The sequence below is a fragment of the Hydra vulgaris genome, chromosome 11, assembly GCF_038396675.1.
Source record: "Hydra vulgaris chromosome 11, alternate assembly HydraT2T_AEP".
Lineage (NCBI taxonomy): Eukaryota > Metazoa > Cnidaria > Hydrozoa > Anthoathecata > Hydridae > Hydra > Hydra vulgaris.
In genome coordinates this window covers 18,859,955-18,887,500 of record NC_088930.1, presented here as the reverse complement: position 1 = coordinate 18,887,500, position 27,546 = coordinate 18,859,955, and the positions used below count along the sequence as shown (strand labels likewise).

Genomic DNA, 27,546 nt, shown 5'->3' with positions numbered 1-27,546 from the left:
TATTGACCAAGCCCTCTCTCTTTATCCATCAGCTAATATAGTTGTTGTCGGTGACTTTAATGCTCACCACTCTGAATGGCTTGGCTCTAGTGTCAGTGACTCTGCAGGCATTAAAGCCCACAACTTTTGCCTTTCTCAATCCCTAACTCAAATAGTCAACTTTCCAACTCGCTTTCCTGACAACCCTAATCATTTACCTTCTCTACTCGACTTATGTCTTGTTTCTGATCCTAGTCAGTGCTCAGTTTCTCCACATTCACCCTTAGGTGCTTCTGATCACAGTTTGATCTCTTTAAAACTAATATCTCATTCTTCTTCATCACCCGAATACCCCTACTATCGAACCTCTTACAACTACAGTAAAGCTGACTGGGATTCTTTCCGTGATTTTCTTCGTGATGGCCCTTGGGTAGAAATCTTTCAACTTCCTGTCGACAAATGTGCTTCTTATATAACTTCGTGGATTCAGGCTGGCATGGAATCTTTTATTCCCTCTCGACGATTCCAGGTCAAGCCTCACTCTCCTCCATGGTTTTCCTCACACTGTGCTGCTGCGATTGCCAATCGAAACCGTTACTTCCATATTTATCAGCAAAACAATTCTCCAGAAAACAGACGTCTGTTTATTACTGCTAGAAACAACTGTAAAAAGGTTTTGTCTAACGCCAAAACCCGCTATTCTCAGGTCATGAAATCTCGTATCTCATCTCAAAAATTAGGCTCTCGTGACTTCTGGAGAATCTTTAATAATATCAATAATAAGGGCAAATTTATAATTCCACCTCTCTTGTATGGTTCAGACTTTGTCACCTCACCTAAAGACAAAGCCGAACTGTTTGCTAAAAACTTTTCATCAATATCATCTCTTGATTCCACTAATTGCGTTCTACCTGATATTGCCAACAAACAGGTTGATTCATTGCTTGACATTCATATCACTTCAGCATCTGTATCTAAAGTGATTTCCTGTCTAGACTCTTCTACAGCTTGTGGCCCAGACAACATACCTGTTATTGTCTTGCAGATGTGTTCTCCAGAGCTGTCGTCTATACTCTCAAAACTATTCAACAAGTGCTTATCAGAGTCTTGTTTTCCAGCCTGCTGGAAAGCCGCATCTGTTATCCCTATCTTCAAAAATTCTGGGGAGCGATCTGATTCGTCTAACTACCGTCCCATAAGTCTTCTTCCTATCATAAGCAAGGTTTTTGAATCTTTAATTAACAAACACTTAATTTCTCATCTTGAATCTAATAACTTACTTTCTGACCATCAATATGGATTTCGATCTTCTCGTTCTACAGCTGATTTGCTAACAGTAATAACTGACAGGTTTTATCGTGCATTAGATGAAGGTGGAGAGGTTAAGGCCATCGCTCTTGACATTTCAAAAGCGTTTGATAAAGTTTGGCATGCTGGTCTTCTCCATAAGCTTTCTTCTTATGGTGTATCCGGCAACATCTTTAAGATCATTGAATCCTTCCTTTCCAATCGTAGCATAAAAGTTGTCCTCAATGGATAACACTCTTCTTCTTATTCTGTAACTTCAGGGGTTCCTCAAGGTTCTATCCTTGGCCCTATACTCTTTTTAATTTACATTAACGATCTTCCAGATATTCTCACATCTAAGGTGGCATTGTTTGCTGATGATACTACCATTTATTCTTGTCGTGATAAGAAACCAACACCCTCTGATTGCCTGGAGGGGGCATTTGAGCTTGAAAAGGATCTCACTTCTGCTACAGCATGGGGCTCACAGTGGCTGGTGAACTTTAATTCAGATAAAACTCAATTTTTTTCAGCCAATCGTTATCGCAATAATTTAGATCTTCCTATATTTATGAACGGTGATGTACTCGATGAGTCACCTACTCTTCATCTTCTAGGATTAACTCTTACTTCCAATCTTTCTTGGAAACCATATATCAAATCGGTTGCAAAATTAGCATCTGCTAAGGTTGCATCTCTTTATCGAGCTCGCCACTTTCTTACTCTGGATTCTATTCTCTACCTCTATAAATCTCAAATCCGGCCTTGTATGGAATACTGTTGCCATATCTGGGGCGGATCTTCTAATGATGCCCTTTCTCTTTTAGACAAGGTGCAAAAACGCATTGTAAACATAGTTGGACCTGCTCTTGCAGCCAACCTTCAACCATTATCACATCGTCGTAATGTTGCTTCTCTTTCTCTTTTCTACAAATACTATAATGGGCACTGCTCGAAAGAGCTAACGTCTCTTGTGCCATCTACTAAAATTCATTCTCGTGTTACTCGTCATTCAATTAAGTGTCATCCTTTTTCTGTGGCTGTTCCTAAGTGCTCCAAAAACGCTTATTCGTCTAGTTTTTTTCCTCGAACATCAGCTCTTTGGAATTCGCTTCCTTCATCTTGCTTTCCTGATTCATATAATTTGCAATCTTTTAAATCGTCCGTCAATCGTTATCTTGCTCTACAATCTTCATCTTTTCTCTTACAGTAACTTCCAACTTTAATTAGTGGCTGCTTGCAGCCTTGTTGGAAGCGAAGATGTTTAAAAAAAAAAAAAATATATATATAAATGAATTGGTTAAGCCATAATCAAGAATGTAGAAAAAATTATTTCCGAGAACTTATTTAGTAAACTTTATATAACATGTTTATGAAAAAATGATTTTTTTTAAGTTTTTAAGTTGTTTCAAAAACAAATGTTTTTTTCATTATTATTAATTTTTTAGATTGATTATAGATTAAACATTGATTAGAAATGGTTAACAATTTTACAAGTACGAGTAAAAAAAACAAACTAAATTGTGAAAAAGCAAGCATCAGATAAAATTGTGTTATGAATATTTTAAGAAATAAATATGAAGTATAAGTATTTTAAAACATTTTTTTTTTCAAACAACATATTTAAATTTCATTGATAATTTTTTAATAATGATATTGTTTAATTTTAAGGTATTTAGACTTTAAATAATTTTTAATGTGGTTTTAAATTAAATTTTTTTAAAATTCGGTACTTTAAAATACAAAAAATGTTCTTATTAAATTATTAAGAAAATGCTGTTTTTAAATCTTAATTTTTTTAAATGTATGCATTCACTTCTATTTAGTTCTTTGAATGGTATTCTTGTAATAAATGTTATTCTTTTGTTTCAAAATTTCATGTAATCACAACTGGCTACTAAACTAAATTTTAAAATCAAAAACTGGTTACTACTATTTATAGGCTTGAAAGTACCTATTCGTTCTTTAGAATTCTTTTATGCTCAGTTGCATATTTTTACAGTAAAGTAAAAAATTAAGTTAAGGTGAGACACTGGTGTCTTCCAAAGTCTAATATTGAATATAAATTATCAAACATGAATATTTAGCATTATTTATGTTTTAGTTAGGTGCATTTTATAACTTTCTAAATAATTACAATGTGTGTTTTTAGCATTATGCAAAGTATAAATGTGTGTTTAGATAACATGTCTGGTGGCAAGCTGAAATAGCCTGGTGCTGGGGGCTTCAGTACATACATTGAGTATCTTATAGCCTGCTGCCGCAAAGAAGTGCTGCTACATCGACTGAGGGTTTGGGATGGGATAGCAATCTTTTTTTCATTATTCTTCATTTTTTGCTTCTTTTTTTGAAAAAGATTTATGCTATAAAGATAAGCAAAACTAGTAAGCAATTGCTGATCTATATATGCTATAGTATTTATATACAGTTAGCAGTAAGCAACCCATAATATACAGTTAGCAGTAAGCAACCCATAATATACAGTTAGCAGTAAGCAACCCATAATATACAGTTAGCAGTAAGCAACCCATAATATACAGTTAGCAGTAAGCAACCCATAATATACAGTTAGCAGTAAGCAACCCATAATATACAGTTAGCAGTAAGCAACCCATAATATACAGTTAGCAGTAAGCAACCCATAATATACAGTTAGCAGTAAGCAACCCATAATATACAGTTAGCAGTAAGCAACCCATAATATACAGTTAGCAGTAAGCAACCCATAATATACAGTTAGCAGTAAGCAACCCATAATATACAGTTAGCAGTAAGCAACCCATAATATACAGTTAGCAGTAAGCAACCCATAATATACAGTTAGCAGTAAGCAACCCATAATATACAGTTAGCAGTAAGCAACCCATAATATACAGTTAGCAGTAAGCAACCCATAATATACAGTTAGCAGTAAGCAACCCATAATATACAGTTAGCAGTAAGCAACCCATAATATACAGTTAGCAGTAAGCAACCCATAATATACAGTTAGCAGTAAGCAACCCATAATATACAGTTAGCAGTAAGCAACCCATAATATACAGTTAGCAGTAAGCAACCCATAATATACAGTTAGCAGTAAGCAACCCATAATATACAGTTAGCAGTAAGCAACCCATAATATACAGTTAGCAGTAAGCAACCCATAATATACAGTTAGCAGTAAGCAACCCATAATATACAGTTAGCAGTAAGCAACCCATAATATACAGTTAGCAGTAAGCAACCCATAATATACAGTTAGCAGTAAGCAACCCATAATATACAGTTAGCAGTAAGCAACCCATAATGCGGGTATTAATAAATAAATCACTAATGACAATTTAAATTTTGTTTTATTATTTGAAAAGTATAACAAAATACAACTTCCTCTCTATAAAAAGTGCCACTGTCCCTGTTTTTCCACAGGAGAACGCTATAAAAGTTTTAATTAGTTTAGTGCTCTCCTCTGTAAAAATGGCAGCCCTATCTATATATAATGTAATATTTTAGTTCTGCGCACTTTTATTTATCTTTGCATTTAGTTTACAACATAAAAAGACCACATAACTAAAGTTATTAGGTTCTTTTTTATAATAGCGAGCACCAGAGAAGGAAAGCCAAGTACAACTGACAATACCTAAAAAAGAAAAGAAAAAAAAAAAAATCAGTTTAAACTGCAAAAGCATTATTTTACATGTTTATTATTGTGTTTGAGAAAATAAGGAATAAAAAAAAGTAAATGTTCAGCGAATATAACAGCCGGGTAGCACACACACTGAAAGTCACATTATAGCTAGCTTAACGCCACAATAGTAACTATATTGAATAGATTAAAATTTAATCATGTTAATCAAACTTGACCAATCATTATTAGTTGTTGATATTTTCAAAAAGTTTAAATTATATTTGAAAAATCTGTAATAACAACTGGGGTTCATAAATCATGAATTAGTAAGTGACTCGTAAAACATTTCTTAAACATGTTCATTATCAATTATTGTACCAAAAAATACATAAGAGCTTAATAATAACAGAGTGTTTCAATAATGCTCCTCTTTATTAATAAACCTTCATTAAGAAGAGAGAGAGGAGGCAGACTGTGTTTCAAACCTCTATGTTAAAACTAGACAAAATTATTTTTACCTCTATTGTTTAGAATTCCAGTTTCTTCATAACTGTTGACTAGGGATTAACACAGTAAATTTTATAAAGTATAAGTTTACTAAATTAAAACCATGTTTCAACAGTAAGCAAACTAATAAAGTAATAATAACTAAAAAAAAGAAAATACAATTATGTTTGAACTTTAAAAAATATATATAAAATCATTTAATCTTGAGATAATTATAATCAGTTATAAAAAATTTAATAAAATTTTATTTTTAAAAAAATGCAGTAACTAATTACAACTAAAGTTTAAATAAAAAAACTGATAATAGTTTAAAAAATTTTAGTCATAAAAACTAATAATAAAAAAGTTATTATAATAATCTTGAGATTATCAGTCGTGATGTCGTATAATATCTAAAAGTAATGAGAAACAAAAAGTAGAGTATAATAAAAAGTAGATTTATGTAAAGTTGAATTTTAAATAAATTATAAAAAATAGAACCTATCTGATGGGTCCAAGAAATTATAATTAGTAACTTTAAAAAAACAACAAAAAAACATATGTAGCTTAACAAATTCTAGTATTTATATTTTGATACTAATTATAGTAAGATTTATACTTAATTTTAGTTCCAAAGTGTATCAAGTCAAAAGTATTTAACAGAAATTAAGACCACCTGGTTCTAAATTGTGTCAAGTAATACCACAATTTAGTAACATCACTTGATTGGCAAGGATAACAATCTTGTTCTACACACTGCTAAGTAATACCACATTTTATGAACATTTTTTTTATTTAATTATTGTCATAGCGTCTTCAAAGTTTTTTTTAAGACTTCTAAAGTAAATAGAAAACTATAATGCCCCTGGTCTAACATGATTGTTACCAAGGTTGTTTACATCTTTATGTAAGGCATCATACTGCAGTTTGTTTTGGTTATTTCTATAAAAGCAAGGCACTGCTCTTCAGTTTTAACATATGCACCAGCAGCATAATGCTGAAATATTTATTGTCATAAAATATAATTAATAATATAGGTCCATAATTGTAAAACTGAGATAACCTGACATAACCAGTAACCAGTGTTACATGTAACCAGTGTTACAGGTAACCAGTGTTACAGGTAACCAGTGTTACATGTTTAGGGTTGTGCACCAATTGATTATACAATATCTTGAAAAAAAAGTGAATAAACCATAGGATCTAAGTTAGCTGGCATACTCAAAATAACTTCTAAATGACCTTTTGAGTAAACAACTTCCCTGGGAAGTTGTTTACTCAAAAACACCTAGCAGGTGGAGCACCATCTTCTTCAGCAAATACAACCGCAACTTCACTAACTATAGTTTGCAAATAAAATATTTAATCATGTTAGCTAAGTTGATTGCTATGAGTTTGCTTTCTAAAATTTACTGCAGCAAGTGGGTCATATACAGTTAATAATATGTTTGGGGAAATATCTTGATCTGGCTTATAGTTACATACACAATGAAAAACTTGACCTCATATTTTAAAACATGGCAGTCTATAATTCATAGGTTAAACCTCATTATCAGTAAATAAAAACAAGCATTGTAAATTCTAATATATTTATCTGCAATATAAAGACAGGCATTGTAAATTCTAATATATTTAAAAAAGTTCATATTGGAATTATGATATACACAACTTCCTGTAAATAAATCTTGTAAAGCTTGCAGAAGTAGTGAAAATGGAAGCAAAACTACCTTCCCATTATAGCAATATAAAAAAATGCTGACAGATCTGCTTTATTTCTCCTAAGTAATTACAATCTAGAATAGTATCAGTTCATGCAATAATATACATTTTTCCTTTTCTAACAGCATTTTGTACACTTTGCAGATGATTAGTCTTATCTCGCCCATGCCTATCTCTTTCATGTATGTGATAATTACTTTTAACTTGCCTAACCATGTATTTATTTAGGTGTAAATTAATTTTTTCTTACTAAGCAGCATTTCTTACATTTTGACGATAATTAATTTTAGCTTGCTTAGTTCAAATTATTTCACTCAAGTATCAATTATTTTTAAGTTGATAGCATTTCTTCTAATAACTTCTTCAAACCTAATATCATCCATTTCAATTTTACAAATTATTGAATTATTTATTTTTTCATAAATATAAACTAGTTATGTATTCATCGACAGATTTCAAATTTTATGGGTAAATTATTCAGTGTTAAGTTTTTATGACCATTTAAAGAATACCCCCTCCCCCTCAATTTGAAGGGGCTACAAACTTTACATGGTCATAAAAACTGAACACTGAATAATTTAACCATAAAATTTGAAATCTATCGATGAATACATAACTAGTTTATATTTATGAAAAAATAAATAATTCAACTCATTGCCCTCACATTTAGGGTAGGGGGGGCTAAGATTTAAGGGTTTCTTGTTCCCATTCACCTATTACAGTAATTTTTTTTTGTCAAGAATCTTTTCATCATACATATGAAAATAAAAATATTTGGAATATTCTTTTTGTTTAAAAGTTGGTTATTTCAAACATTTATAAACTTCCTATGCCACTGAGTTTGACTGTCTAAAAACTTTTACTTTAATTAACCCTTATAATAACAATAAAGTAAATTGAAATAACTAAAAAGCAATTCAGCTCTTTTTAGATGCTCTAAAAAATAAAACAAAACTTAAACCAAAAGTTAAACCAAAAAGAAATTGCACAGTACTAATGAAAAACTACTTTACAAATTATTTAGTACTAGCTTCTTCTAAAAAAAGAAAACAGGCTATAAATATTAGAAAAATTAAAACAACCAAATACAACAAACGTATATTTAAATTTTTATTGTAAAATGAACAACATCATTTCTTAAACAATGAACAACATCATTTTTTTTTTGAATACTAAAAAAAATTTATCAGCTCTAATTTGGTTGCAGACCTTGCTTGAAAGATCACATGGAATAAAAAGCGCTATAAGAAAAGCCTTGAAGCTACTTTAAAATGACGTAAGACAACATTAAACATTAAGCATTGAACATTAAATTGGGCTATTAATATATATATATATTTATATATATATATATATATATATATATATATATATATATATATATATATATATATATCAGGCCTTGTTAAGAAGCCTTAAGCAGATCGCATTTTGCTTGCGAAAAGGCGATTTGCCTACGCGTTCAGCAGTTTTGCGCTACGCAAAAACTTATATCTTTTAGAATATTTAAATTATCTTTTGATTATCGTTAACGTGACGTTTATTCAGAAGAAATAAAGTCGTAAGTAAAAGCATTTAACCGCAATTGTAAACTAATAAATTTTTTTGTTAAAGAAACAGTTTTTTCATAATTTTTTTTTGTTATTACAAAAATAAAGTGTTTTAAGTTTTATCTTAAGGAATTAGATATATAAATTCCTTTTAAATATAAAAATTATTTTTAGTCATAATAAGTTTAAAAAATGCACGATTTATTTTGATGTAAATATTTTATTATTAAGATATTTTGTTTATTGTTAATTCAATAACGTAAAGTTTTAATGACGTTCATTTAATTTATGAAAATAAATTATGATCACGAATATGTTATCGGTAACTGATAAATAACAAAAAAAAACTCTATTGTTTAAAAACAATATTAAAAAGAGTTCACAAATTAAATAAGAAAAAAATTATTAACAGTTAATAAAATAACCAAAAACCAAATGTAAAATCATAAGAAAATAAACAAATATTTTACGTTTCATGAAAAAAATATTTTTTTCAAATCAAAATTTAGTTTATATTTAAAAAAAAATAATTAAAAATGATTTTTTTAATAAGAACTTAGATTTTATTTGTAACTTTTATTATAGTGAGAAAAAAAAACTGTTTGTATGATTTTTAACGCGTTGATAAAATAACTTTAATTACAATGCGGTACTTGTAAAGACACTAGTGACGCAATATAACTTCTAACGATGCAAAATATATTTGCTGAGTTGAGTTACTTAAAAATGCGTTACGCGTTTTCGCTACGCAGCGAAATCTCGTAACAAGGCCTGATATATATATATATATATATACATATATATATATATATATATATATATATATATATATATATATATATATATATATATATATATATATAATGCATATAATGCATCTTCCTGTTTAAGTTGTGCATATTCTACCTAGTTAAATCAGTTGATGTATGCACACTTTGCTGTTCCTAAATTTCTAAGTAAAAATTCCTAAATAAATCAGTTGTGAAAACAAAAATTAAAAAACAATTAACACAAATAAAATTATATAATAAAAACAGTATTAAACTAAAAATTATTTTGAATTAAAAAAACAAAAAATATTCTAGTTTATAAAGTTGCCTTTTTACAGTTTAAAATACAATAAAGTTTAATTTTTCTAAATCATTTTAATGGTTTTTACATAAAGTGCACCTAATTTTATCAGCATTAACAAAATATCAAGTTTTGACCATTAACAATTAAATGACTAAATGAAAATATGAAGTTTTGGTCAGAATTGGCAAAATGAGGACTTTGTTTTCACAAAAATTTTCCCTAGGTCACGTGACCAAAACTCTGTCATACGCAAAAGTTAAAAACACATGTATTTTGGCGTTAACTGTAAATTAAAAGTAGAAATTTGAAGCTAACAAACTGGCAGCTAATCTTCAGACTATGTAAATAGATTTTTAATTTTTAGTATAAAAACCTTAAGTTGAAATTTCCTTCAGATAAAATAAAACAACAACAGATTTACTCTAAAGACTTTTTTCAAACATCTAATCAGAATCATATCCTTATTGCAAAGCATAGTCCTGTTGTGTGTGATATATTTTAAAATGATTTTCAGGGTGCATTTCTGGTTGTGATGAGCAAAATCCACAGACATAAACAGTTTTAATGAATATCTTTAAGCAATCTTGCTACCACATTTATAGCAAATAAAACATCTTTTATGTGGTCTTTCATTTTCGCCTGTAGAACTTGTTGTAATAGAAGGAAAGTGTTTGCCAGTTTCACCACCATTACACTATTTCACCACTTTAGGAAGAAAGTCTTCCTGATGATCCTGCTGAAGAAGAAACTGATACTCGAAACTATAAGTGCATGTTTAGATATGCAGTCTGGTGTCATACTGGAAAAGTCTGTTGCTGAAGGCTTTAGTACATACATTGTCTATTTTATAGCCTGCTACCCGTAAGAGTGCCGCTACATTGACTAAGCATTTGGGCTGGGACAGCAATTTTTTATTTCATTATTCTTTTTTTTTTTTTTTCTGAAATAACCATATTCTACTGGGATAAACAAAAAGTGTAAGTAATTGCTGATCTGTATGCTCTGTGTTATATATATATATAATATATATATATATATATATATATATATATAATATATATATATATATATATATATATATATATATATATATATATATATATATGTATATATGATGTATATGTATATATATATATATATATATATATATATATATATATATATATATATATATATATATATATATATATATATATGATGCGGAGTCCCAAAAAGAACTCCGGATTAGAAAGTCACAAAAAGATTACTTTATCCAAGTTTTTGGTATCCAGGAACTCAAAAATATAAATAAGTTTATAGTTTATATTTTTTGAACCCGGAGTCCTTAGGAACTCCGGCACTCCAGGACTCTGGGCTTAAAAACAATAAGTTTCAAGTCATTAAATCTCATGAACTTTTTTCTTATAGCAGATCATAAGTCAGCAATCATGTTTAGAGCTTCTGGACACTACAGACTTGGAAAAAGTAGAGATATAAAGCTGGAGTCCTTTTGGGACTCCGCATCCCTGATATATATATACATATGTGTATATATATATATATATATATATATATATATATATATATATATATATATATATATATATGTATATATATATATGTATATTTATATATAAATATATATGACAATTTTTTGATGACAAATTTTTGAAACTGGGTTGTATGACCTGCAACGCCCTATAACTTCGTTCTTTGGAAAGCTCTTTGCGGTGCTTATATTTATTGGTGTTAAATGATTTTAAATGGTTTACATAACTAACTTTAAAAGAGGTTGCACTTGACTCAATATATATTTTGTCTTTGTATTCAAGTTTATTAGAACATACTGTTGCTTGGTATACAATGATATTAGATAGATATTCGTTGCTCAATTGGAAGGCAGATTTATTTATGCAATAGCAGTTTATTTCTTTTACTATGTTGTTATCATTGTATAAAATATTTCTATTGTGAGAACCAATTATGGATTTATTGTTACAAGAATAACTGAACTTAATTAATTTTTTGTTTAATATTTTGTGCAGGCTGTGGCTGACAGGAAAATGATGCTCAACTAAGGTTAGAAAGTGTTAACTGATTTTTGTTGGTTTATGTTTGGTTGGTATGTGAGTGTGCCCAGATTTTTTTAATAAGATAAGATTTTTTTAAGACAGTCTTAACTCGATGGATTGTGGCAGACTTTTTATAATTTTTGGTGGATTGTTTGGAATCAGCATATATGTAATTAAGAGCATTATCAGGTTTACTGTAAGATTGGAATGAATTGTCTTGAAGATTTAGGTTTACATAAAAAAATTTTATGATTTTTAGATTGCAATTTATATAAATGAGAAGGTTATGAATTTTAAAAGTTTGCACAAAATGTTTTTTTATTTTTTCCATTTGTTGTCCACTTTTATTTTCAAAATAATATATATATATATATACATATATATATATATATATATATATATATATATATATATATATATATATATATATATATATATATATATATATATATATATATATATATATATATATATATATATATATATATATAAATTAGTAAAAAACACTTATCTAACTTTTATCTTCGACTTGAAGTTTCACCATTGCTGGATCATCAGGAAGAGTGAGAGGAACTCTTCCTGATGATCCAGCAATGGTGAAACTTCAAGTCGAAGATAAAAGTTAGATAAGTGTTTTTTACTAATTTATTATTGCTCTGTTCTTTAAGAACATTGAGCACTCTATTTGTAAAATACACTAACATAATTTACATATACATATATATATATATATATATATATATATATATATATATATACATATATATATATATATATATATATATATATATATATATATATATATATATATATATATATATATGTATGTATGTATGTATGTATATATATATTATATATATATATATATATATATATATATATATATATATATATGTATATGTATATATATATATACATATACATATATATGTATATGTATATACATCTATACATGTACATATATATATATATATATATATATATATATATATATATACTATATATATATATATATATATACACATATATATATATAAATATACATACATATATATATATATATATATATATATATATATATATATATATATATATATATATATATATATATATATATATATATATATATATATATATCTATATACATCTAGGATGCTAGTGTCAGTGAAATAAGAAGAGCTTATAGGCAAAAGAGTTTAGTTCTTCATCCTGATAAAAATTCAGCTGAAGATGCTGATCAAAAGTTTAGACAGGTAATTTTTTTAAAAATCACAATCTTGTAATGCATTTTCAAATGAATTTTTACACTTTTTTTACCTCTTCTAAGCAAAGAAATTTAATTAAGTCAAAGAGGTAACTTATTCTTTTTTTTTTAATATATATTTTTATAGCCTATGCTCAAACCTAAAAAAACTCTGGTGATAAGTCTGTTGTGGGGAGAATCATTTTGAGGAGTTGAGTTTTAAGTTTTAATTTTAGTTTGAGTTGTTGTTATAAAACAACAATAAACATATATGTACGTATATTTTTTCTATAAATTTACCATTCCAAGACACCAGACTACAGAGCAGTAGAATGAAGGAAGTAGTAGGGGAGACATTTTTTGTATGCTTGTAATTACTTACATTAGGTAGATCATAATAGGTATATGTTTATTGTTTAACTATTGTATATTTTTATATTGTTTTTTACTTTGCAGTAGGCTTTATGTTTTCTTCTATATATATATAGAGAGAGAATTTTTGAAAAATATATGATGAGACCCCATTATGATGTTCTATATGATAAAAAAAACTGGTTTTAAATAAATTTTAATAAATTTTAAAAATTTTATTTAAAAAATTTTATTAAATAAAATTTTAATTTATTTATATACACTACCATCCATAATTATTCGAATGGTCATACTTTTCGATATAAGATATCATAGTTTTACTCACTTTTGGGAGAAAATCTGAAAATATAATCTACCTGAATTATATTTTATCTTCCTTTTTATAAGGTTTACAAAAAAGATTAATATAAAGTCCGATTAGATTAATTTATAACCTACTTGCCTTTTAATCACCCTTAGCGACAATAACCGCTATACATTTTCTTGACATTCTATTTAACTACTTATCCAATTTGTCGAAGTCAATTTTATGCCACTAACTAATAATTTTTTTCCACATCTTATGCATCATTAGGCATTAGTTTTTGACATTACTTTTAATTCCTCCCAACAAAATCTGAAAGGAGAGAGATCTTGTGATTGGGGAGGCTTAATCATTTTATATAATATTTGATCGTTCTTGAACTCAGTCAAATAACTTAAAAAATTTCTTGAAAAATGTTTTAGATTTAAGCTTCAAGTCATTTTCTTCTAAAAAAATGCTTCTCATTAATCTTTGTGAAGGTGTAACATGTCTTATTAAGTGTACAATTAAACTACTTTTGTCATTACTCCCTCTATTTTCACCTGTGGCATTCTAACCAAAACAGCCACACACCTTAACACTAAATCCACCATGTTTTACAGACAATAGTACACACTATTTTATCATATATTCAACGATTTTTTTTTTCCAGACAAACAATCTTATCTTGAAACCAAAGATTTGAAACTTCGACATGTCGGTTCGCGTTTACAGTCAGTAGTTGTGCACTTTAGCATTTTTATTATTCTTATGATCTTTACTAAATTTTAACCAGAATACTTTTAAATTATCTAATAGTGCAAAAATAAACAAAAAAACTACTAAAAAATATAAAATAGCATTTTAAAAATAAGTTAATGCCATTCGAATAATTATGAGCGGTAGTGTATATATATATATATATAAATACACACTACCATTATATATATTTATATATATATATGTGTATATATATATATATATATATATATATATATATATATATATATATATATATATATATATATATATATGTGTATATATATATATGTGTATATATATATATGTGTATATATATATATATATAATATATATATATATATATATGTGTGTGTATATATATATATATATAATATATATATATATATATGTGTGTGTGTGTATATATATATATATATATATATATATATATATATATATATATATATATATATATATATATATATATATATATATATATATATATATTAGTGATGTGCCAGATATCCGTTTGCATATTTTGAAACCCTATACAGGCTCAGAATAGGCAGATATATAAGCAATCTGATTAGCTGATTTTGAAAGAGAGGCAAATCCGCTTTTGTTGAAAAATATTATTAAAATAAACAGATTTGAGAAATAAATTTCTAAGTAATGATAAACTAAGTTTATCAATACAATTCTTGTGTTACTATCAACACAGGAAGTTCATTTTATTTTAGTACTCCTCAGAGCATTTAAAAGGTATCAAAATCTATTTGTACAATAAAATTTTCACTCTTGAAAATCTCAAAATTCTAATTAAGTTTATCTTGGTGATGGGGATTTTATCTGTTGTTAATTTAAAGAAATGAAAAAAAAATGAGTGTGAAAATTCGAAAAGTTCTATAAATGTGTTGCTCCTAAAATATAATGCCCTTAGCCTTGAAGCATACTCAAATACAAAGTTTATATGCAGCTTTACAAGACTACTGGTGAAGTACTTTTGCATACAAAGTGCAGTTTTAGTTATGATAACAATAAAGAGTTGAACATTAGAGTTTTTTTTTTTTTAATGTTTACTGATTGCAAAATTAGTTTACATGTTCCATATTGTTATATAAGCTCTGAGGAGATTTTGTTTTCATGCTTTGTTTTAACCTTGTTTTGAGGAGACTAATATATTTTTTTGTTCCATAACTCTAATAAAACATTGTCCTCAAACCATTAAATACTTTTTGAAGATTTAAAAAAGTTTGGCAAGCTACATTAACTTATATATAAAAGATGACACTTAGTTATTATTGTTCTATTTGAAAATTTAACAGAAGTGAAATTTATATGTTTAACTTAAGGTAATAAGGTAATTAGTTTACTATATGAAAACAAAATTTGGCAATTAAGTCATCAATATTTTCAATAGTTCATTATGCTGCAACATTATGTAATCTGTTAATTACTAATTGATCCTACATTTAAAGCTAAATTGTAAATGTGAAAAGATTTCTAATTGTATTTCTTGTTTAATGTAATGTCTTTATTTTATATAGTACGTTTTCTATGAAGTAAATTTTCAGATTCAAAAGTACTCAATACAAACTTTATATGCTGCTGTACCAGACTACTGATAAAGTACTTAAAGTATGCAAAGTGTAAATCTTAAGCTGGAGCAGAGGTTGTTCAAAGCTCATTACTGCATCTTTATTCTAACTTGTTAATTATAAAGAATTAAACATTTTTAAGAGAATTTTTAAAACTAAAGAAAATTTTTACAGATGTTTTGCAGAACTAGTTTACACATTTCATGTAAATTTACAAACTCTGAATAAGTTTCTTTTTACCCTAAATTTTGAGAAGGTTGATTTGGCACACATCCATATTTTTCATTACTTAACTCTAATAAAACATCATCCTTTAACCTTTAAACACTTGATTTTATTATTTGGACTAAAAATTACAGATATAAAATTTATCAAAGTTTGTTGCTTTAATATTATTTATCATCAGTTGCTATTAGAGGGTAAACATTTTTTCCATTTTAAAATACAATAACCAATACTTTGTTCAGGTTAACAGCTATATATCAACAAACATGTGCTTTTTATTGATATGAACAAAAACATAAATTTGTATGTTTGTAATTTTTTTTTGTTTTTACTTTTTTACACTTAGTTCTTCTTAAAGGTGTGGTAAGTTAAGAATTATTACTTTTGGTAAATAATTTACTATATCAAAACACACTTGTGGACATCAGAAAATTGACTTTTTCTTATACTTTATTAGGCTACATAAAGCTCTTGCTCAAAATTGCTTTTAATTTGAGAGTATTGCAAATTACCTTGGCTAGCTATAACAACCAATAAGCAATATTTTTAAACTTAAAAGGTTTCAGAAATACAATTTATATATGGGAGTAATAAAAGTAAAGTTCTGAAAAAATATTAGGTGATTTAAAAAAGATATTTTTCTAGTTAAATCTTCTTGACTCAATGCATGAGTTTTGCTTGTGCCTCTGTTTTTTTGACTAGGCAACTCATTCTATTATCTCCTAATCAGGGTACAGCTCTAAAACTCAGTTTTATGGTTCTAAGGCCGGCTGGTAGTCAGGTTTCCCGAACTCTGTGGTAGGTCCCAGAGAGGCTGATTCCATCAACAGCTGAAAAACATCAGAGTACTAACAGTGCCATCTTGTGCATGGATAGTGTCCCTGTTTGTACTTTTGGTGTGCATTGTCAAGGCCACATTTGGAGCCCTTTGTTACAGCTTAGGGTTTATTAATAGCAATGAGGCAATTGCTTGAGCTATTGAACAGTGTACTGAGTACTGTCTATGCTTTGAGTCAAGTTCTTTAACAAATTTAAAAATGAATAAAGTACCAAAAACTATAAAACACAAAAAACCATCGTCATCACCAAGTTCTCTAAACCTATCATTCACTAATATTTGTGGTCTTCGAAGTAACTTTTCTACTGTTGAGTCTTATTTCTTGCAAAGTTCACCAGACCTACTTGCTCATTGTGAGAATGATTTGAGTTCAGCTGTCTCATCTTGTGATCTTAATGTTAATGGTTATCTTCCTTTAATTCGTAAAGACTCGGGAAACTAGGTTTGAATCCACAGACTATTCTTTTATATGCTTTCGTTTAGCATCACTTCACTCAATTGCCTTTCTCTTTGTTCTATATCACTCTCCGTTATCTTAAGACTGCACTCTTTTTGATGTTATTTCTGATCATTTGACCAAGCCCTCTCTCTTTATCCATCAGCTAATATTGTTGTTGTCGGTGACTTTAATGCTCATCACACTGAATGGCTTGGTCTAGTGTCAGTGACTCTGCTGACGTTGAGGCCCTCAACTTTTGCCTTTCTCTTAACCACATTAAGGGGTTTTTTGTAGAAAAATTAGTCAATTTTTTCATATATTAGACAGTGAATGTTACCATAGGGTGTGTCGTCTTTTCCTGTTTATATTAAGTTTTAAAAATAACTTGATTTTTGTGAAGAATTTCATAAGGAATCTTCAAGTAACAAATAAATATGAAAATGTGTTGCTTGGAAGATTTTTTTTTTTTTACAGAAAAAAATTCAATAAGACTAATTAGGAAGAAGAGTTATATTATTTATAAATATGTATAAGAATTATAACTACTTTTTTAATAGTAGAAAAGACATTACAAAAGTAAAAATAGAAGTAGAAGGATCGGGTCTGTTTTTTTCTGATTTATTGAATAAGAATATTACACATACAAGCATGGGGCAATGGTTCAAAAAATGTTAATACTGGAAATAGGTGTCATATTTGTCATAAGTGTCATTTGTTGAGTTAATGAAATTAATAAAAAGTTGAACTGGCTTGCGCTCTTCATACAAACGAACCTCCCCTCAGACATCTAATAGTTAAATCAGACAGAAAAACACTTTCAAACAATAAATAGTCAGGCGAATTAGGAAAACTCTTGATTCGGTTACAGATCTGGTTGGAGACAAAAATATTGAAAAATTAACTTTATGTGAACAAAATAATGTTTTGTCGGACAAAATATTTTAGGATTTTTAGGTTGATCAAGCTTACAGATACAGAATTGTAACAGCAATAAACTGAAGTGTTACCTGAAAATTTAACAAACCTTAAGATAGACCCTGTTTCTCGTTTCAGATGGCTCATGATAGCCAACCGTTTTTGTAGTTTCAGTATTGTGAGTTTCAATTCACAGTATTGTGAGTTTCAATTCATTGAAACCCACAATACTGATGCTAATAAATTGACCAATCTAATTGAGTGGAAAGAATCAGTATATGAGTATAGATTTATAGTTTCCTATAGGACCTCTGCATTATTACTTGAGAAAAGAGGGGAAGGAGATGATAATACCTAGTTCAGAGTTAATTTAGTAAGAAGTTACAAAACCTCATGCATAAATACTGATACTGATAAATTGATCAATCTAAGATTCAGTATATGAATCGTATACTGAATCCTTACACTCAATAAGATCGGTCAATTTATTAGCATCAGCATGAATGTAGATTGTGGATTTCAATGAATTGTTAGTTTAAGAGTTATCTGCATTAGATAATACTCAAAAAAGTTCCAAAAATTGAGTGAAATTAATAAATAAATATAAATAAAAATTTATAAAATAATAAATACTATATTAAAAGCAGGTGTAAGTCAGACTTACCAAGACCTAATATTTAAATGAAATGCAAAAGTTTGAGAAAGAACAAGATGGGAAATTTGTCATCAGAAGTTTCAGTATCAGAAAATGATTTAAATCTTTTCAGAGATTTTGGTGTTGTGTGGCATAAACCATAAACTGTAACTTTGATTAACTGTTATTCTACCCCAAATTATGATTTTAAGGCATCGTTTTACCATTTAAAGACTATATTAGGGAGCATCTGAGCAAATATTTCTGTTTTTAATTTGTTAGTTTTTCCCGTGATTAATATTTGATGTTTAAATTATAGTTATATGTTCAAATTATAGTTAAAACAAGTTTAGTTGTTCAAAATATTAATTCTAATAGTAATATTATTCAAATTTTTGAAATTTAAAATGTTTTTGAAAAATAGTGCAGTAGATCTACAGTACAGTAGATGTACAATAGATGTACAGTACAGAAGATGTACAATAGATGTACAGCACAGTAGATGTACAATAGATGTACAGTAGAGTAGATGTACAGTACAATAAATAGTACAATAGATATACAGTACAGTAGATGTACAATACAGGACATAGTACAATAAATGTACAGTACAGTAGAAGTACAAAGATACTACAGTACTATGATAGTAATAATATATAAATAATAATACTATTCAAAGTTTTCGAGTTTAAAATATTTTTTAAAAAAAGCTTTTAGCTCTAGAAATAGAAGCAAATCTATAATAAAATTATATGTTATTTTTTTTTTCACAAACTACCTTCCAAAGGTTAAGAGAAGCATTACAATTGAGGTAGTCATTTTTTATGTTTTTTACTTCCTCAAGTTAATGGATGCAGTTGAGAAGGTGACTATTATTTATTTTTAAACCACCATCTACTCTTATTAATTAATTCTTATATTAATTCTAGCTTGTTGCTGTATATGAAGTACTGAAGGATAAAGATAAAAGAGAAAAGTAAATAGTCATAACAACTCGTTTATTTAATGTGTTTTAATTTATCATGTAAAGTATATTTTCTAGTTTTTGTACACTTTAATTTTGGAAATATGCATTCAGAAACTTTATTTCAGAAACTTATAATAATGAACAAAAATGAAAAAATCTGTTTTTATAAACTATATTTGTATATATTCATGCACGTTTTTTTTTGGATAAAAAAAACTACTCTTCAAAAATCTATATCGTATATATATATATATATATATATATATATATATATATATATATATATATATATATATATATATATATATATATATATATATATATATATATATATATATATATATATATATTATATTTAGGTATGACAATGTGCTTAAAAATGGTTTACCGACCTGGAGGCAGCCAGCATATTATTATAGAAAATATAGAAAAATGGGTACTCTTGAAATATCTTTGATAGTATCCATTCTTGTTACTATTGGACATTATTTGACATGGCTGGTTGCATACTATGAAAAAAAGTTTGAAATGGTAATGTTAGCTTTTTAATTTTTCACAAATTAATTTTAAACTCATGTAGGTTATATATGATGTAGTGAGTGCACAGATTTTAAAATAATAAACTATAGAATTTAAATATATATATATAAAAATATACTAATTATTTTACTAGTATATGCACAGGTATAAAATATGCATAACTATTGAATTTTTTTTTTTTTAATTAACCACTATTAAGTCGGGAGTTACTAGAAAAAAAGAATAGAGTTATAGAGCAAGGAAATGGTTGATGGAAAACTTAAAAAGTTGTAGATTGTATGAATCAGGAAAACATGAAGATGGGAGAGAGTTCCAAATTCAAATTAATTCAAATTAAATGTATTCTGAAATAGATTTTACATTTCATGGAATATTTACATATAGTACAAGTACTAATTTTAAGTAAACACCATAATAAGAAACTAAAACACCAAACTAAAAGAACAAAAAACACAAAAAACACAAAAAAAACAACACAAAAAACACACAAACACACACAAAAAGTAAAACAGTACAATGCTTAAACAAAAAACTTTTGGAATAATAATTAAGTAAGAAGTTTGATAATTTAGGATATAATTAAAATTTCTTTTATAAATCTATCTAGAATAAAAGACTTTTATAAACCTAATTAAAATATAGCAATAAAAGAGAAGTAGATTATAATAATATACAGTAACAACATTGTAAATAATATAGTAATATATGTATCGGTAATAATAATAGGCAATAATAATAAAAACTCCAGTTATTGGTAATAATAATCAAAATAATAATAATACAAATGATAAAGATAACAATTCTATTAATAATAATAATAATAATAATAATAATAATAATAATAATAATAATAATAATAATAATAATAATAGTAATGATAACAATAATATTAATAGTAATAATAACAACGATAGCAACAATAATAATAATAACAATATTAAAAAATAGCAATATTTATAATAGTGAGAGTTGGAAATAGAATAGTGATATTAATTTGAGAAAAAGTTAAGAAAGAGCAAGTATTAGTAATAATAAATCAGCATTGAAATGAAGAAAGTAGTAGAAAAGAATTTTAGAAAAGATCAATTATTAGTAGTTATAGACCAACATTGAAGTGAATAAGGTTAAAATGGATGGTAGATAGTTAGCAGTAGAGTAGCATAGAAATTAGGAAGAATACTTGTTTAATAAAAACTTAAATACACTGTTTTTGAATTTGGAAAATGTAGGGAGAGATTTTAACTGTGAGGGGAGACTATTCCATGTGCATATGCTCTGATATTTAATCGATTCATGTCCATAACAAACAGTTCTATGTTTAGGTATAGATAGTTTAAAGCTTTTAACTGATCGAAGTTGGTAACAAATATTTTTTTATAAGTAAAAAAATCAGTAAATGGAGGAGGTAAGGTTTTATGTTGCTGTTTCCAAACAAATAAACTTTTTGAGTGTTGAATAAGGTCTTTTAACTTAAGTATCTTTGATATGTAGTAGAGGATATTTGGGTCAGAGTTAAAATGCTGAAAATAGAATATTTTTTAAGACTTTATTTTGGAGGTGAGATAATCTTTTAAGTGTTAGAGATTGGGTTTGTCCCCGTATTTGACAAGCATATCTAAGATGAGACTCAAAAACTACATGATATATGTCAAGAAGCATTTCAAGATTAAGATAATGTCAAACTTTGGCAACATACTGTTGGACCTGCTTAGTTTCAGTGCTAAGTCTTGAAGATGGGATGTAAAGCTTAAATTAGAATCAATTTTGATACCAAGATACTTTATAAAATTCATAGTATCTATATTTTGACCACTTAATCTGAAATTCAGGTGATTTTTAATTTTTGTTTGATTTGATTTAAAGATAATAATTTCAGTTTTTTTGGAATTAAGTGATAATTTATTAGATAGAAGCCACTGGAGTGGATTCGCTAAGTCATGGTTTACATTTTTGTTTATCTTTTTAAGTGATTTGTTTATTAAAAGCAGATTGGTGTCATCAGCAAAGTGGTAAGCAGTGGAAAACTTCAGAAAGGTATTAAGATCATTAATAATGAGAAGGAAAAGTAATGGTCCTAATACAGAGCCTTGTGGGACACCATTTGTTGATTTTATTAATTCAGATTCTATCCCATTAATAGAAACAAATTGTGTTCTATTTTGAAGATAAGAAGAAAACCATTGGAGTGTTGTGCCTCTGATACCGTAGTACTCCAACTTTCTGATAAAAATGGAATGATCAACTGTATCAAAGGCTTTCTGGAGATCAACAAAAACACCACATGCAAACAATTTATTGTCTAAAGCTGTTCTAATTTTTTCCGTTATATCAATTAGTGCATGAGTTGTTGAGTGATTGTTTCGAAACCCATACTGATTTTTATAAAGACACTTGAATTTCTCCAGAAAGTTGTAGAGTCTATTGTGCATAGCTTTCTCAAATAGTTTGCTTATATTTGAGAGAAGAGAGATCGGGCGATAATTAGAGTAATCCAGTAGAGAACCTTTTTTATGTATTGGTGTCACTTTAGCTATCTTCAGGAGATCTGGGAAAATTCCATTTCTAAATGAGTTATTCATAATTATGGATAGTGGCTTTGAGATTATGTTTGGAATAAGCTTAAGAATAAATGTGGGAAGGCTGTTTGGGCCTAGACTTTTTTTTGTTTTGAAGTTTCATAATGAGACTTGATACCTCAACTTCAGTCACTGGTTTAAAGAAAAAAGAACTTTCATTAGGATTTTTTAGAAAGTCTCTAAAATCATATTTAGGGATAATTTTTTTGTTTATTAGATTCTCTTGGATAGTAGCAAAGTAATTGTTAAAAATATTAGCAAAACTGGTTGGATCAGAGATGACTTTATCATTTATTTTGAGGTTGAAAGAGTTATTGTATATAGTAGGTCTGATGTTGATATTTTCTTTTAATCCTTTCCAAGTTCTCTTAATACTGTTTAGGTTGTTGTTGAAAAAGGAAGTATAAAACATTTTTTTGGATTGTTTAAGTAAGTTGCTTATTTTATTTCTATATAACCTAAATTTATCAAAGAGTAGATTTCTTGTATTAGTATTGTTTGATTTTACAAATTTTTACAAATTTTTTGGTTGAGATGGATTTAAGAATACCAGCGGTTATCCATGGTTTAGATTTAAGTTTAATTTGTTTTTTTGTTAAAACTTTGTATGGAGCATGCCTGTCTAGAACTTTTTCAAATGTATTTAAAAAACTTATCATTGTTTTATTTATATTGACGTCTTTTATTTGCACCTCCCAGTTTATACTAGATATATCTTGTATAAAGGTGTCAGTATCAAAGTTTTTAAAGCATCTTCTAGAGATTTTTATATTCTTTTTTTTAGTGTAATACCAGGAATACAGAGAAACTGGGCCATGTGGTCTGAAATAGAAACTGTTAGATTGCCAGAGATTGTTTCAGGAGAATAGGAGTTTATAAAAATATTATCAATGAGAGTTTTGGTTTTTGAGGTTATACGTGTTGGAAGTATAATGGTTGGAAGAAGCGAGCAAGGGTATAATGTTTGGAGATAATTAGAAACAATAGGAGATTCTCTATAATTAATTAAGTCCATGTTGAAATCACCTAATAATATAATGTTTTTTTTTATAACTTAATTTCTCAAGTAAAGGTGTTAAATGGTTTGCAATGAATTTTTTTGGATTTAAAGTTGGATGACGATATATGCAGCCAATTAAAGTATTCGTTTTATGAGGGTTGATAGCTTCAACAAAAACTGATTCGAGAAATTTCAAGGTATAGATTGTATAATCATCACGAACTACATAGTTAAAATTAGAGCTTAGATAAAGAAGAGCCCTACCCTAAATTTCGAGGCATAGATTGTAAGATCTAGTTAGATCAGTTTTTGTTAAAGCTATCACGAACTACATAGTTAAGATTATAGATTGTAAGGCATAGATTGTAAGATCATCACGAACTACATAGTTAAGAGCTTAGATAAAGAAGCGCCCCACCTTTTTTACACCTTTTTTTGACTCAGTAGGGCAATGTTCAGTGTTAAATCCATTTATGGTAATATCAGTTATATTTGAGTCTTTTATATATAAATTTGATTCAGTAATTCCTAACAAATTAAAATGATAAAACAAAACTGAAATGATAATGTATAGGATTTAATGGATTAGGTTTGTAGTTGTAAGTCAATTTTTATGTGTAAGATATTGTTAATGTATATAGTATGTATATATACTATCTTTTTATAATAATATTTTAAACAAAGTTAAAAAGAGAAACTTTATATTATAGTCATAACTGAAAATAAAAGTTCAGATAACTAAATATTTTGTTTTTAAGTATATAGGGGTAATTAAGCAATATAACAGTAAATATAAATTAATAATATGAAATATAATTTTATGATATTGATAAATACACTAATACTATTTAGTAATAATGAGTATTTGTATATTTTAAGTATAATACTATATAAGAATAAAGCTATATAAGTACACAAACTTAGGAATATAAATTTATTAGAATAAAGCAACTATATAAATTAATATAGAGTTTACACTAATAAATTAATATAAAATATAGCAAGCACAATATATACACTATTCACGTGTACACTATATATATATATGCTAATTAACAATATGCAATAGAAATTGTGTGAATAGTAAAGATCAGCAACAAATTTAACTTTTGTTTTACTTTTATATTGTTAACAAGGGTTAGTATAGTCTTATATAAGAAAGCTTGCTGTTTTGAACATAGATCAGGTGTACCAGGATATTGTTTTATGTAATACATCAATCAATGTACTTACTCTTCTGTTAGTAATAGCAATAATAATTAAAATTAAAAAAAATTAAAAAAAAAAAAAATTGATAGTCTTGTTAGTATTTAACAATCTTGCAAATGTGAACATAGACCAGTTGAATCAGAAGATTGAAAACCTTTGTATGTTTATGTTAGATTCAATGTAATGCCAGTTCAAATAATGTGAAGCACCCTGTAGCCTTATTTCAATAAATTCCGATTTTATAACAATATCTGCTATAGCCGTTAGTATAAAGGTAATCCAAACAACTACAAATTATAAAACTTCAAAATAAGTAGACGCCATTTTTAATCAAGCAATCGCCACTGCCAATTGCCAAAGAGTTAAAGTGTGGGAAAAAAACTAGACAAATAAAAGTTTTTAGAGCATGCAGGGACAGATAAAGTAAATGAATGAGACTTTGATTAATGATGAGTCAAACAGGAATGAGTTTTAATTGATGGAATTAAAAAATGATAGCTTCCATGATAACCCAAATATGACAACAGTATTCCATACAGGGATGAATAAGAGATTTGTAGAGGTAGAGACAGGAATCAGGAGTAAGAAATTGGCGAGCACGAGTGAAAAGAGCAACCTTAGCAGATGGTAATTTAGCAATCAATTGCATATATAGTTTCCTCGAAAGGATATTAGTAAACAATAATCAAAGAAGTTGTAAAGAAAAGGACTCAGTAAAAGGGTTGCTATTCATTAATATAGGAATGTCAACAGTATTGCAATAGTTGTTAGCAGTAAATAACTGAGTTTTGTTGGAGTTAAAATTTACAAGCCATTGCGAGCCCCAATCTGTTATAAAAGTGAGATCAGATTCTAGATCGGCTGCTTGTTCTAAGCGATTGAAAAGAAAAGACTTTTTATAAAGACAGGAGTATAAAATTGAGTCATCAGCAAAAAAAGCTACTATAAATGTAAGGTTGTTTGGAAGATCATTAATGAAGATAAGAAACAAAACAGGACCAAGGATACAACCTTGAGGTACCCCAGACGTTACTGGAAATGAAAAAGAGTGTTTGAGCTTTCGAGGATGACTTTAATAGAGCGGTCTTAAAGAAACACTTTCCTAAGTACACCATATGAAACAAGCTTATAGAAAAGACCAGCATGCCAAACTTTGTTGAAAGCTTTAGATATGTCAAGAGCGATAGTCCTAGCCTCTCTGCCTCCATCTAATGCACGATAAAATCTTTCAGTCACAGCAGTTATGAAGTCAGCCATAGAGCAAGAGGATCGAAAACCATATTGATTGTCTGACATTAAGTAATTTGACTCATTATGGGATGTGAGAAATTTGTTGATCAAAGACTCAAAGACCTTGCTAATAACTGAAAGAAGACTGACCAGACAATAATTAGAGGGGTCAGAATATTCACTGGAGTTGTTAAAAGAAACAGCAGATGCCATATTCCAGCAAGCTGAAAAACATGACTCAATCAAACAATAAATAGTTAGATTAAATAGTGAAGGTTCAGATTGATCTGAGAATAATGGAGCTTAACATCAGACAGCACCTTTTTACATTGATTTCTTGCAACAATAAATGAGCATTCGTTCTTAAGAGAGTTGTTCTTCTGAAAAAGATGAAAAAAATGATTACGATTAGATATAGTAGCTGCACAAGAAGGTGAAAACCATTGAATTGGATTAAGCTTGGCATAGAACCAACGAGAAGTAATATAAGCATCTATTCCTGCCTTAATCCTGGAGGGTATGTTGGAGGTGCATTAATCAGCTGAGAGAGAAAAGATATCAGCCTAAGGACTGTCATGAAGAAAATTACGAAAAGAATCCCAGTCAGCTTTAGGGTAGTAATAAGTATTGCAATGATAGGGTAAGTCTGAAAAGAAAGTACAAGATGAAAGGTTTAGAGAGAATTTTAGCTGGGTGATCAAGGTAAATGATTAGGCTTGTCAGGAAAACTGAGTTGCAAATTTAACTATCTGAGTAAGAGATTGAGAAATGCAGAAGTTATTGACTGTACTGCAGAGTCAGTGGTGTTACAGCCATGCCATTCAGTAAGATGATCATTAAAGTCAATAATAACAACAATAATGGCAGAGGGGTAAAGTGAGAGGGCATGGCCAATTTGATCAGAAGTTATATCTAAAAGAGTGCAGTCTTGAGAAGAAGGAAATCGATATAGAACAAAGAGAAAAGTGGTAGAGTGAAGAGGT

The 27,546-nt window shown here is 27.9% G+C and overlaps 1 protein-coding gene across 1 annotated transcript in view; it reads left to right on the top strand.

The window, feature by feature from the left end:
• LOC100202352 (dnaJ homolog subfamily C member 1) overlaps positions 1 to 27,546 on the top strand; it is a 57,223-nt gene that overhangs the window by 9,672 nt on the left and 20,005 nt on the right. The window contains exons 2-4 of the mRNA XM_065810361.1: positions 12,905 to 13,006; positions 19,971 to 20,017; positions 20,368 to 20,539. Coding sequence (XP_065666433.1) covers positions 12,905 to 13,006; positions 19,971 to 20,017; positions 20,368 to 20,539 — 321 coding nt within the window. The remainder of the gene's footprint in view (positions 1 to 12,904; positions 13,007 to 19,970; positions 20,018 to 20,367; positions 20,540 to 27,546) is intronic.